A 13,909-nucleotide genomic window follows, 5' to 3' on the forward strand; every position below is an offset into this window, starting at 1 on the left:
ATGTACTCGAATTCTTTTTTAACTGTATCAAACACCTGCGGATTCAATCTTCGAGGCCGGCTGTGTATGGACGGGCCAGTGGTCTGAATATAATGAACGGTGTTGTGTTTCACAGAACGAAACGTTTCAGATGGATTAGTTAACTCTGGAATCTCCTTCAAAATGGTATGGTAGCGAGAGGAGTCGTCAATCACACGAACTGTAGACTGGGAACAAGCTTGAGATATACCGGAGATGCTGAGGTTGGTGGTAGAGTCGACCAGGCGTTTCTTTTTGAGATCGACCAAGAGCCCAAAATGTCGAAGAAAATCAGCACCAATTATGGTAACTGCTACTTGCGCGACAATACAGTTCCACTTGAAGCACCTCCTGAGCCCAAGGTCTAAGTTAATGAGTTCGGTACCATAAGTTTTGATTCTGGATTGATTTGCGGCATACAGTTTGAGTGAATCGGGATTGTGATTTTGCAAGTTGCGACCTACCGGAACGCATGATACGTCACTGCCAGTATTGATCAAATATAGACCATCTGTGGTCTTGTTGTAAACGTGTAGCCTGTGACTTATAGAAAGAGGTAAGCTACCACCCACTGGCTGCTGAGTGGCAGCTGCTACTCGTTTCCCGACTTCAAGAAAGTGCAAGGGTCTCTGCATTTGTGAGCTAAATTTCCAAAACGAGCATGATAATAACAGTGTCCGTCGTTCAGTTCCGATGTGGAATTTTGATGTGGCTGTTGCAATGTATTGGAGCCCCTAGAAAATGAACGTCGGTAGCGAGAGGTCGATCGTGAACGTTAAAATTTTAGATGATTAACCTGCTCTGTCAATTTGGGAACTTTTGTAGATTCATTATCGGTCGCGAGAGATTACGTCACTCGTGGATCTATGGCAACTTCGTGGATTTTATCTGCCAGTGTGGCAAGCTGTGTCAACTCCTCGGTGGAGGCGGAAAGAATAGATTGAATGGTCGTAGGCAACCGCTTTAGCCATAGGTTCTTCAAAAAGTCATTAATACATTAATTTTGTCCCTTGCCAACTCTTGCATTTGACGGAGCAGAAATGACGGTTTGTTGTCGCCCAACTTCAGGTTCCCCAAAAGTTTATGTATTCGTGTGGCTTCGGAATCAGCAAATTCTGAGATTAATCTTCGTTACAATGCCTCGTATTTATTTGCTTCCGGAGGTTGGAAAACGAAATCAAAAACGTGAGATAAAGTATCTGCATCGATTGAGGCGATGAGCGCGGCATATTATTTGCTTGGAAAAACCACAAAGCGATGTTCTGACACCAAAAATGTGGCCTTTTTAGACCTATATGATCGATTTGAGCAGCGGCACCCTCGGCATTAGTGGCAAGCATATTGCCGATAGCGAAAGTATGATACGATACAATATACACAATTTCGTAATAAAATTACATATGCTAGCACCTTTTGACTTTATATAAAACAGAAATTTACAGTTCCTATATACCTGGTTATGATGGCTCTCCCGAGAAGGACGAAATTTGGACTTACGTGACCGTCGCTGAACGATCTTGAGAAGCGAGTGTTCACAGCATGCGATTGTCGTAAACATCCAAGCTGTCGGCGTAAATCCTTGGACAAAGGTGATGTACGATGTTAGTTCCCATGTGAATTGGCTTCACAAATTGTCCACAAGTCCTGGCGTCAATGTCGTTTCCATTGATGTTGGTGGTGCGTGTTTTGAGTCCTATGGTCACCACTGAGGCAAGAGCGGTACGGGAATAAATATTATTTATTTAAACATATTCACAAAGAACGGGAAATGAGACGACATCAATGGCACATGGCAAACTCAACGGTCGAAAATGAACTATCAACGTTCATAGATTAGTAGTGTCGACAGATATATTGTGTCCTCACAGACTTTCTCTTGCCAGTATCCGTGCTGCCATCTGTTGGGTTTTTACTTTACGGCAAACCCCACAAGAGGGCAATTCTATTCTCATATTATCTCTAGAAGCATAATCTTCCTCTGATACTGTTATAAATCACTGTATTTAATGACATTTTTTTCTCGTAGTGATAGTGACGATTCTACTAAAGCTGGCCATATATTAAACAACCTGGAATCGCTGCACCTCATGATTTTAGATCCTAAACTACTTCACCAAACACCATCTCTGCCCATATCGCTATATTGCAATTTACGGTCATTAGTGAGAGGGGTTGGAAGTGAAGGCGCTGTCTATCAGTGTTCGCCTTGAGTTCTTTAGGTAAAATATCATATCTTCCCTTGGGTTTGAACCCGGGACCCTGACAAAAACCTTCACGATGGTAGACGAGCATTTTACCACCATGCCACTCGGGCACAGATCCTAAACTGACATCAAAGCTACCAAATATTAACAGGCTAAAATTTCATTTAAAAGTAGCTATAAAGTATACTGAAAACTGGAACTGTGCTGCCATCTATGTAGTATAATATGGATCAAACTTTCAACTATTGGTGTTCGTACAGGGGTTTTTAGTCCAATGGAATGCATGATGAAAATGGTGTAAGTGTCTGAGGATGACCGTTAAGTAGGGGTTCAAAATACATTATTTAAATGAACTTTTTTTGCTGGGAAATTTTTATTTGGCCGTAAAACAGAGGTGACCACATCTCAGCAGTGTCCATTAAGAAGGATTTTACTGTATTTTAATACTTAATAATGGACATTCATTGTCAGGAGACAAAATTTTGGGAGGGAGTTTGTTATCGAGAGGTTGTACTGTATGATCCATCTCTCTCCCACCGCTCAAATTGATAATCACGACAATCAAAATTTAAATTCATCACCTTATGTAAGAAACTTTATGTTGTGAAGAAACTTTGAATGATTATGCACAATCATGAATGAAAAGCTAAGTTTTTTTAGCTTGTAGCTTTGTATTTTTTAAAGAAAAATGAACTTATTTATAAACATGTTAAAACAATTTTGTTCAAGATACAGGCTACTTACATTGAAAGCTCCAATCAAGAGTGACACCTCTAGAAATATGAAAAAATAAATAGTTGAAACAATATTCATTAAAATATTGTAGTTCTAAAAATTGATAATCACATAACATGCATAATGTAATATGTATATGTTCTTTCATTTTTGTTGTTTTTCCATTTTTTACCACTTTTTTCCTGTTTTTTTCTACTTTTTGTCATTGTCCCAGCAGCTTATAAACAAACCCAACATTCCTAGCTACATTATAGAAATTTAGTGTATCATGATTAACCGAAATGAGAGATGAACCATTATGTCACTCATTGTGAAATTTTTGCTGGCGACGTTTAACAATAGGTATACATAATTGTATTTGAAACTGACATCCGCAGTTGAAGCAATGGTTAGAGCACAGGACACTCGTACCAGAGGTTGTGGGTTTGATAGCGGCTCAAAACCCATACAAAATTTTTTTCTCCCTTCCATCCTTGCTATTATTTATTGATTCACTAAAAAATGCTTTCAGTTTTTGTTATTGAACTTCGAAATTCAGTTTTGCCAAAAGCTCTACTCCCGTGGCATTTTATTATCTTTCGTGCTCATAGTAACCAATTACCGGCGTGCTAATGCCTCTTGTGGTACTAAGAATGTAGGGATTGTAATTATGTGTCCTAGCATAAACCCAGCCCTAGTTTACAGTGATTTAACTCTCATTTGATTAACATCTGTTATCTCTTTCTTTCAGAAGTGGCTGCAGCTGAAGCAATAAATTCGGGTCTTTTATGATAAAAAGCAAACTTTATTGCAATCTCAGTACATCTAAAACCTCACTTCCAACTTCTTTAAATCAATTCAATACTACTAAAGCAACTCACTCTATCTTCTTCCTCACTGTTCAGTAATTGATCCTCATCATAATGCTCTCTGTTAATGTTAGAATTTGTGTTCTCAAATAGTTGCTTGTTACTCGTGCATAGTCACGATATACCTCTTTTTGTTCAGCAGCTGTTCAACAAATTTCCACACATACTTTCAATTCTAAAAGTTGAAATCTTGACACCATTGGACTAGAAATTTAAAAAAAAGGACATTTAAAAGGAAATGAATCCACATGCGGCCCATTCTTTTGCTTTAACATGATTCTTACGGTCCTTGAAAACCTTGAAAGTCCTTGAAAATCCATAAGAGTCCTTGAAAAAGAAATTTTTTTTAAGAATTCTTTGAGAGTCCTTGAAAAATTTGTTTTTTCCGAAATAGTTTTCGCCACTTTTTTTTTTACTCCGTAAGTGACGTCGTTAAAGTGCAAAGCACAGGGAAAAAGCCTTAGCAGCCAATAACCCTGGATAATTAGATTTAAATCACGTTTTTTCCCATTATTCTTAAGCCGGGTTTTCGTAGGAACAGGTTTTCTGTGCGGCGTGCAAAGTGAATCGCCCAGCGTGACACGCCGTCCACTCACCATTAATAAGGAAACAAGTTTGACTGTTTCCCTACAAGCCTCACGGCAGTGTTTTACGTCGGGCGTGATTGGCCGACTGCTTCTGGAGAAGTCAAATGCGTTGTGCTCCACTCGTTTTACCGATCTTCTCTGCATTTTTGTTTTCTTTCACTTCCCTTCAAATCGGAGCATGCAGATGACAGAGTAGCTGATGCCAGGGCCGTGAGAGAGCTGATGTGCCACGTTAGGAATACACAAACGCGTAGTGTGATTATGTAACACGTTTCTGTCGACGCGAAATGATCCAGTTCGGTTCATGCGGCGCCAAAAACCTATGTTGGAATGTTTTTTTTCTTTTTATTCTCTGTGCATGTGGAACCACTCGGCCCGACGCAGTATGTAAATCGCCGGCGGGTGCTCTCACCCTCACGGGAGCTCGGCTTTATACTGTAGGCTGGTTTATTTCTGCGTGTGTATGTCAGGATTGTTTTTTTTCTCCCTGAGATTGCCGGTTGTTGTTTGTCGGCTATTTAATTAATTAATTTTTTTATGATCGTAAATGATCTTGTTTTTTTTTTCTTGCAACTTTTATGGAATAAAAGCTAGAGTTCAAAATGAACTTCCATTCGTTGTTTTTTTTCTTCAGCTCAGTCGGCACGCTCTGGCCCCCAACAACCAATACTTCCTCCTAGAGTAGAAGTCCTTCTGCTCTAGAAGGTATTGCAAAAAAAAGTTTCATAATTTTTGCCGAAATAATTTCAGCGGTCCGTAAGGGAGCGAAGCTTCCTCTGATTACTGTCAACCATAGGCGGAGATTGACTTGGAAGTCTGTGGGGGCATGGTCATTATTTCTGGGGGCACGATGATGATGCCAATTCATATATGCATATATACATTAGATCAGTCAACTTCACCTTTCAAGCTGCCCCCCCCCGTATCTCCGCGCTTGTACAAGGTTCTTTAAAGAAAGAAAACAAAAAATGAGTAGCAAGTGTGTACTTTTGATTGTTTCTAAAAAATCCCTTCTATCAAGATTGGTTGCTGAGTGTGCCAGACAAAAATGCAGCCAAATGCAAGCTGTGCTTCAATGGGTGAATCGGCGCTGAAATAAATTGAGCTTATATTACTGGAGGGAGTATGACGCTGGGCCATAACTAGGATTTTTGTATTGTCTTGCCACCCCCACCAATTCAGAATTCGATAATTTTATAACGGTGTTCACCTAAAAATTTCCACCCGGGGCAGCTGCCCCTCCTCCCGTGCCCTCTAGTACCGGCGCTAGTATGACGTCAGTGGTCTACATAATTCCTTGGAAGATCACGTGATGCGTTGAATGTCGGCGCATCTACGTTATTCTCTAATGGCATCCATAGTTGTTTAAAACAATAAATGAAAAGTAATTTCAGTATCGATGATATGATTCCTAAATTAATGAGAGATAATTCCAAAATTAATCAAAGAAAAAATTACAGAATTAATGAAAGATAATTCCAAAATTAATGAGAGAGAATTCCAGAATTAATGAAAGACAATTTCAGCATTGATAAAAGAGATAATTCCAAAATTAATAAAGCAATAACTCCAGAATTAATGAAATAATTTTAGAATCAATAAAAGAATTCAGCATTAATGAAAGAAAGAATTTCAGCATTGATGAAATAAATAAATTCACAATTAATGAAAGAAACAATCTAATCTTTTTCGATCTTCAAAAGAGTTCTTTTTTGTAGTCTTTAAAAGAAAATTAATTACAATATTTAGAGACTAAACTATGTTTCAATGAGGAAACTGACAGGCAGGAACTGTGTTCGTGCCTGTGTTATGCCCTTATTCAATGTGTCATATGTTTTGTATGATATAATGTGTATGTGGCAAGGGCGTAGCGAGGGGGGGGGGACTTGGGGGTTTGGTCCCTCCCCCCTAATCTCTCTGAAAGTTTTAATAAAAATTAAATATGCGCCTATTCATGTGAAAAATATGCGTTTGTAAAAAAAGTCCTTGAATTTTTAAGTTTTACCTTGAAAAGTGCTTGAATATTTAAGTTTTACCTTGAAAAGTGCTTGAATAGTCCTTGAATTTTTTTTCGTTGGAAGAGTACAAACCATGTTTAAGTCTGGTGATGTATTTGTGTTATTGGCGGGGGGGGGGGGGGGTTCGGTCCATGGACTCCTTAAAAACTCCTTACTTTTTGTTTTGGAAATTTTGTATGAACCCTGAACTTGCTGACTCTGCCCTCTGACATTTGATCTGACTGATTAGAGGGGGGATGGAAAACATATTGGACTAAAAAAAAACACAATGCAGCATCTATGCCGTTGTATGTATTGGAACCAGAGATTAATATAGTTATATAGGGGATTATCATTATAGCAGTTAGCATTACATAGGATTTTAACTTGTATTTCAACAGAAAAGTTAGAAGTGCAAAGAAATCTATTTGATAGAAATATACATTATGATGACAGAATTTTTGGGCGATTGAACAAGGAAATTGTAGAATGAAGTATGAAAACAACAATAACTCAGGAAACATTCTGAATCAGTATGACAAGTACAATGTAAAACTAGTTTGTGATTTGCCGACCAAATGAGTTGCACTTGATAGAGGGTTTCTGAGAAAAAGTTCTTGAAATCCAATAAAACCTCTTTAAGAAGCCTCTATTACTCAGAAAATCCACTCTCCAGAGGTTTTGCCATATTGTGCATCAAGTTAGGTAGAAGATAAGCAACATCACTACAGAACTAGAAACATTATCACTATAAAAAAATCAGGCTATTTTAAATTATAATTCAGTATAGAATTATTTCTATTTCAGTGGAAAAGATGGAAGTTCAAAGAAAACCATTCGATAGAGATAGACGTTATAATGAAAGAATTTTTAGGCGAGGGCGAGGAAATTGTAGAATGAACTATGGAAGGAATAAAGCCTCTGGTAAGACAATATTGTGCTCATTAAATTTGTATATTTTCTGGTATACTGTTATATTTGGTGTTCAACCTTATTCATGAGGTTGTAAGGTTTAATAAAAATATATGTATATACAAGTACACTTACTGTATAACTTGGTGATAACCAGGGGCATCTATGATGATTGATCACTTGGATCACTTAATTGAAAAAAAATCACAGATTTAAATCACAGAATTTAAATATTCTTCCTCTGTAATTTTTTTCAGTTTAGAAGGGAATGGTGTGGTTATAGATGAGGTGGGTGGGGATAGTGACAGTTGTGCAATTATCCGAGATTCTATGGTTAGGAAACGGTGTGTAGGAATTTTTTGGGCTGTTGTCTTCCTGGAGGAAAGATTGGTGACATTCAGGATGTCTTTCATAGGTGAAAGTTCCCTGGGCAGGATGTCTTATAGGTGGGAAAAAACCAGATTGAAGCGAATGTTAATGAGTCTGTCACAGTACCATGACTTACTATTATTCACTCGAGAGGTAGGGTTGCAGATGTGGCAGTGATCCCAGTACTGCCAAGGGGTATTAGAGGTTGTATATAGGAGTAGGATTCACCTGAGTTTCCCAGATTTGAAACTGAGAAAGGAGAAAGCCTGTGTGCACCCTTAGTGATGCCATTTTTCCCAATCTGGATAAACCAAATAACACAAGAATGGTTCCTTATTTTCGAAGAACCAACTTCAAACTTTTGAGGAAAAGGTTAGCAGTCATTTTCAAAGACAGTGGAGTCAGTGGGAAGAATTCAGGACGAAACTGTATTCTGTTTTGCATGATGTCATAAAAAGCACCTCCTCCCTGGTTCATGGATAACATGCATAATCTTCATCTTGAAGAGAGAAGGGCATTCAGAGAGTATAAAAGTAGAAGAGATGACCTTTTATTATTTACTGAAAAAAGGAGGACATTAAAGAAAGCGATAAGTGATATAAAAAAGAATTAATTCTAGGTTGTCAGATAACATTGGCTCTTACCCAGGATCATTTTCATGTTCGTCAATAATATATGTAAGGGAACAGTTGGCCCACTCTCGATAGGAGGGTCTAGAAGTAGAGAGCAATGTGGCATGGGTAGTGCTTTCAATGACTTTTTTGTGTCAGTCTTTAATAGTGAAGGCGATTTATGCAATGCTCTGGTAGGAAGCAACATTCCTTTTTACAAACTAAACAATGTAAATTTTAGAAATTTTCTAAAGAACTGTAAAAATCAGAATGTCCCGGACGAATCAACAGTTCGGAAAAATTATTTGGAGATTGTGTATATATGATCAAGTGGTCCAGGAAATTTGTAGTGATTTAAAAAACAACCATATTTGGATAAGTGTAGATGAAACCACTGATGCTTGTGGTCGCTATGTGGCACATTTGATTTGTGGAAAAATGGATTTTAAAGGGCCATCTCGACCACATTTTCTCTCATGCAAGGCTCTTGAAAAAGTAGATCATTCTGGAATCGCCAGATTTATAAATGATTCTTTGCGCATTTTATGGAAGTGAGCCGAAAAGTGATTCCTCCTGTGAAAACGTCCTTGCTTTTATCAGTGATGCTGCCCCGTACATGGTGAAAGCTGGAAAAGCACTCAAAGTGTTTTACCCTAACCTTGTACACGTGACTGGCTTAGCTCAAGGGTTGCATCGCATTGCAGAAAAAGTTAGAGAGCTGAATGTGTCTGTGAACAAAGTAATTTCATCCGTGAAAAAAATATTTGTGAAAGCTCCATTGCAATCGAAAGTGTACAAAGAAGCATGTCCAAACATCCCCCTGCCACCCGAGCCTATTTTGACTAGATAAGGAACATGGGTGGAAGCAGCATTATTTTATTCTGAAAATTTTGATAATGTGAAAAGTGTGATTGACTCTTTCGATAATGATTCGTCTGCCATAATTGCCGCAAAAGCGGTTTTTTCCAGTGAAACGCTGAGAAGAGATTTGAGTCTAATTGGAACACATTTGTTTTGGTTGCCAAGCAGCATAACTAAATTAGAAACCCGGGGTCTTTCACTAAATGAAGCTATACAGGTAGTAAGGGAAGCTCAACAACGCGTTTTAGACATTCCGGATTCTCTGGGAGAGTCCATAAAAGAAAAATTGGAGATGATGTTGGAGAAAAACTGTGGTTTTCGGACATTACAGACAGTCCAATTACCATCTGAAATTCAAGAATCGTAAGCCAAATTTTATAAATATTGCCCCGTAAGCTCAGTTGATGTAGAAAGGACATTTTCTGCGTATAAGATTCTACTGCAGGATAAGAGACAGTGCATGACTATGCAGAACATTGAAAAGCACATCGTTATATATTGCAACAGGAATTATGCTACTTGACGAAGTAAGTTAATATTTTTGTGTAAGAATATTTTTAATTATTTCTTAATGGCATGAAATAAATCATATGGTGAGTTTTCCAAGAAATATTTTTTTTTTTGTGGAGAAAATTGGCATATTTTTCACTTTTTTTTTCTTTTTTAAACATGTGTTTTGGATTTTTTATTGCATGATTATTCTTTTAAATTGTAGGTACAATCAATGTAGCCAATTTTAATGTGCATTTTTCCATTTTCAATTTCATATTTCGGTTTTTTTTAGTGCATATTTTCTCTATTTTTAATGCATATTTCAACGTTTTTTAAGGCATATTTGCATATTTTTAGTGCATATTTTGCCCTTTTTTTAGTGCATATAATTCGGGCTCTACTTATTATCTATCTGAATGGGTTTTTGGATTTGGGCTTGAGAGGAAGCAGAGATATACGGTATATACTCGTGTATAAGCCGACCCCCCCCCCACTTCAGGACCACCAAAACCGCAATGAATTGAAAACCGGTGTGTGAGTCGACCCCCAAAAAATCTGTGCATTTCAGAGAAAAAATTCTTATATTTTCATGCAAAATGAATAGCTTGCGGAAATTTACATTAGAAAATGATTCGAACTTTTTAATCCATTTCTTCCGAGTCTTCAAGCTCATCATAATCTATCAGATCATCATAGTGGGTGCGGCATCTTTGTTTTTATCCTCATCTGGGTGGTCATCGCCATTGTCATTTTGAAAGAGGATATCATCTTCAGTTCCGTCCATCGCATTGCTGATGCAACACTTTTTGAAGGATCGGATGATAATTTTGGCGGAAACAGAATTCTGCGCCCATTGGCACCCTAGGCCAATGTAAGGTTTCTTCTAGGCACCACTTTTTGTAGTTTCTTTATCATCAGAACTCATCCATTCGATCCACAAATTCCTCAAATAGTCTTTGAGAGGCTTGTTGATACTCACATCTAAAGGCTGTACGACGTTAAATCGACGTTAGCCCACCTGGTATCAAAGCCAATGATGTTTTCGATTTCTTTGCCTCGGTTGACGTTATCAGTTCTGGGGGGTTTGAACATATCCCATACCAATAATGGCGGTTTCTTGAACTCTGCTACAAAAATGACATTTTTCCTCAAAAACTGACCCGAGTATAAGCCGACCCCCCCCCCCCCCCACTTGAGGAAAGAATTTTTCCACAAAAAACCCGGCTTATACACGAGTATATACGGTACTATTCAAAATTTAGTAAAAGCTTATTTAGCATTTCATTTATGATGGAAATGGTTACGTTTGTTAGAAAACACTTCTATTTCTTGGAAAAAGATTGATAATTTCAGGAGAATAAAATATGTTAGGGAGACTGAATTATTGTTCACAATTCAGGGATATCGTGTATTTTGGCTACTACAGAGATTTTCATTCAATGTAGAGATGGCCACCAGCAACATGAAATTTGGACACAAAAATAGAGTTCATAGAGGTGTAAAAAAAGCAGAATTTTCTATAAGTGTTACAGATACGTAGAAACTTTTTTTCACAAACGTTATTGGTTGCTGATCTTGTAACTTTTTTTAAAGAAGTATGTAATTTCTCAATTTTTATTTCAAATTAAATACAGTGAAACCTTGCTACAAAGATACTCGATATAACGATATCCTTCACTACTACGATAAACCCTCTATAACGATATTTTTAAAAGATTTTTGAAACCGCTATAACAATATTTTTTTATAGTTTGCTCAAAATTATTTCGAATTTAATTGTAACTTCGTCACTTGTTTTCCTTCTTCTGAAGGCATCTGATAACATCAATATTTTGCACTAAAAAATCACTGAAAGCTAAAGTAAGTTATTGGTATTGCTACTTTCTGTGTAAGACACAAAATTGAAATACAGTAAACTTCTTCACAGGGGCAATGCATCTTAGTGAATTTTTATAATAAATTACAATTTTTTTGCACCGAATAAATACATAAAAGCACATTTTCTGATGGTATTAATAATGTTGATGTAGAAAAGATGACATCAGCAGCATAAATTTGATCACACGTAAGGATAACTTTGCCTTGCCATACAACGATAATCCCTCCCAATGATATATTTTCTTGGTTTGCAGAATATCGTTATATCAAGGTTTCACTGTGTAAAACAATTCCATTTTTGACAAAAGTAAGTGTTCATTCTATTGCTATTTAGGAGAACATTTTATATTGAAGTTTAACTATTATCGAATTAAATATGAAATTTCAAATGTATAGTTATTTGAAACAGCAAACATGTAAAGATTCAAAATAATAATATGCATGTTTCTGTTTAATACTCGTTGGTTTATAGAAGTTAAGGTGATGTTCTCAAAACTTAAATTCCGTAAACGATAAATTGCTGCATATATTTTTATGTGCACCTGTATAAAACTGAAACTTGTCTGGAACGTAAAATAATTTCAGTCCCTTGACCTTCCGTTTTATACAGGTTTCACTGTTGTTATCATTTTATTTTTAACGTCTTTATTAATGACAGTTCTTAATATTTCTAACATTTATTCTGTTTATAAATCACTGCAAATTTAGCTTGAATAGCAACTCTGTGGCAAGATCAGTGATCAGCAATTTATGAAAAAAAAAATTTTAATAATAGTAAATGTCATTTAAAAATGTTATGTACCTTATATTCTTGGAATATTATATTTCAGGTCATGTTGAATTCACTGCTGAACCACATGTAGCACATTATGTTCTTGAAAGTTCTAGTGCTATGCAGTCCTATGTGCAGCCATTTTATCCTGCATTTTACATGTCCCAAAGACGCCCTTACCACTGGATAGGTGTTGACACTTTGGGAGAAAAGATTCGTAAACAGATGTAAGATTTTCTTTTCTTTATATTACAATATTTTTAAAAGAAATTTTTTCCTTGTATTTCTTTTGATGTGTGCAAATAACTACAGGATTATATATTGTAAAAAATTAAATCTATAATTGCATAAATAAAACGCATGTACAATATTCTGTAAAACCCCTCTAAGAATACCATTTGGCATAGTGTGACAAAGTGGCTATTTGCTGCAATGTAAAAATCATTGCGATTCCAGGCTAAGTTTTCAAAATCCAAGAATGTGCGAAGACAACAAAAGGAATTGAGAATAACTCTTTTTCACAAGACAAACAAAAATTAACAATTCATTTTTGTTGATGGTCGTTATTAAATTTTCCAATTCCAAAATTTAGAGTTTTAGTTTTACTATTGGCAGTTAGTCCGGAAGTCATCATGAAGAAATAAATGTTCTTATCTCACCAAACATCAGGATTCTCGATGGTCACTATATCCCAGACAATATTTTCATCAATCTTCGAAGTCGGGCGTCAGGAACTTCTCTTGAATCTCTAAAGTCAGTTTCACCAGACCAGGCGATGAACCATCGTATACAACTGCATGGAGAGTTCTTAGATACCATTAAAGTTTTTTATATTCAGGGCTCCCAGGGTTTGAAGTATGGTCAAAGACATACAGGAACATCCACTCGTTAACTTGAAAGGAGTATATGCCTGATTTCAGTTCAGTAAGAACTAGCTATATCAAAAGTGACAACATATTAGTGAGATTCAACTTGAAATCTTTCCGGACCAGCTGGAAACAAAACAATTAGTCGACAGGTTACATATTCAAGAATATAACTGTCAGCCAATGGCTGAAGATTAGTAGCAACTACTAATCAAAATGATTTCAACTGAACAAACAGTAAGCGTCTGGTTATTAGACAACATAGATATTTATACACTTGATTGAAGAAGATATTTTTGGCCCAACTGTCCTACGTAAGCCCTTCCATCTTAATCATGAAAATAATGACATAGTTTTCACAATTTACATAATTTCTCAGTACAAACATTTTTACAGTACAATTACTTCAGAATGGCAACAGGATTATCACATTTTGAAAACAATGTCAGCATGAACACCGGGTAAATACCCGCAATCAACCAAGGAACAAGTGAGTATAGCAATATAATTCAACAGTTCTTTAGAGTATAAACGAAGAAAATATGAATTGAGACCATGGCTGATATTTCCCTGTGATTGTTATTTAACTATTGGATATATGTGAGAACAGAGTTCGTACAGTCCTTGAAAATCCTTAAAAAAATATCATTTTCAAGTCTTTAAAAGTCCTTGAAAAATCATTGCAGTCCTTGAAAAAAATATCCATTTTCAAGTGCTTATAAGTGCTTGAATTTTTTTTCTTGTGTGAATTTCTTTCTT

General features: G+C 36.4%; 1 protein-coding gene across 1 annotated transcript in view; it reads left to right on the top strand.

Moving 5' to 3' along the window:
- Nucleotides 1-13,909, top strand: part of LOC149080685 (uncharacterized) — a 195,542-nt gene that overhangs the window by 63,993 nt on the left and 117,640 nt on the right. The window contains exons 6-7 of the mRNA XM_089239898.1: nt 7,197-7,313; nt 12,343-12,511. Coding sequence (XP_089096024.1) covers nt 7,197-7,313; nt 12,343-12,511 — 286 coding nt within the window. The remainder of the gene's footprint in view (nt 1-7,196; nt 7,314-12,342; nt 12,512-13,909) is intronic.

This window comes from Pholcus phalangioides, unplaced genomic scaffold, assembly GCF_987345545.1.
Source record: "Pholcus phalangioides strain wild (caught in Gottingen) unplaced genomic scaffold, Ppha-v1.0 ptg000011l_1, whole genome shotgun sequence".
In the NCBI taxonomy this organism is placed as follows: domain Eukaryota; kingdom Metazoa; phylum Arthropoda; class Arachnida; order Araneae; family Pholcidae; genus Pholcus; species Pholcus phalangioides.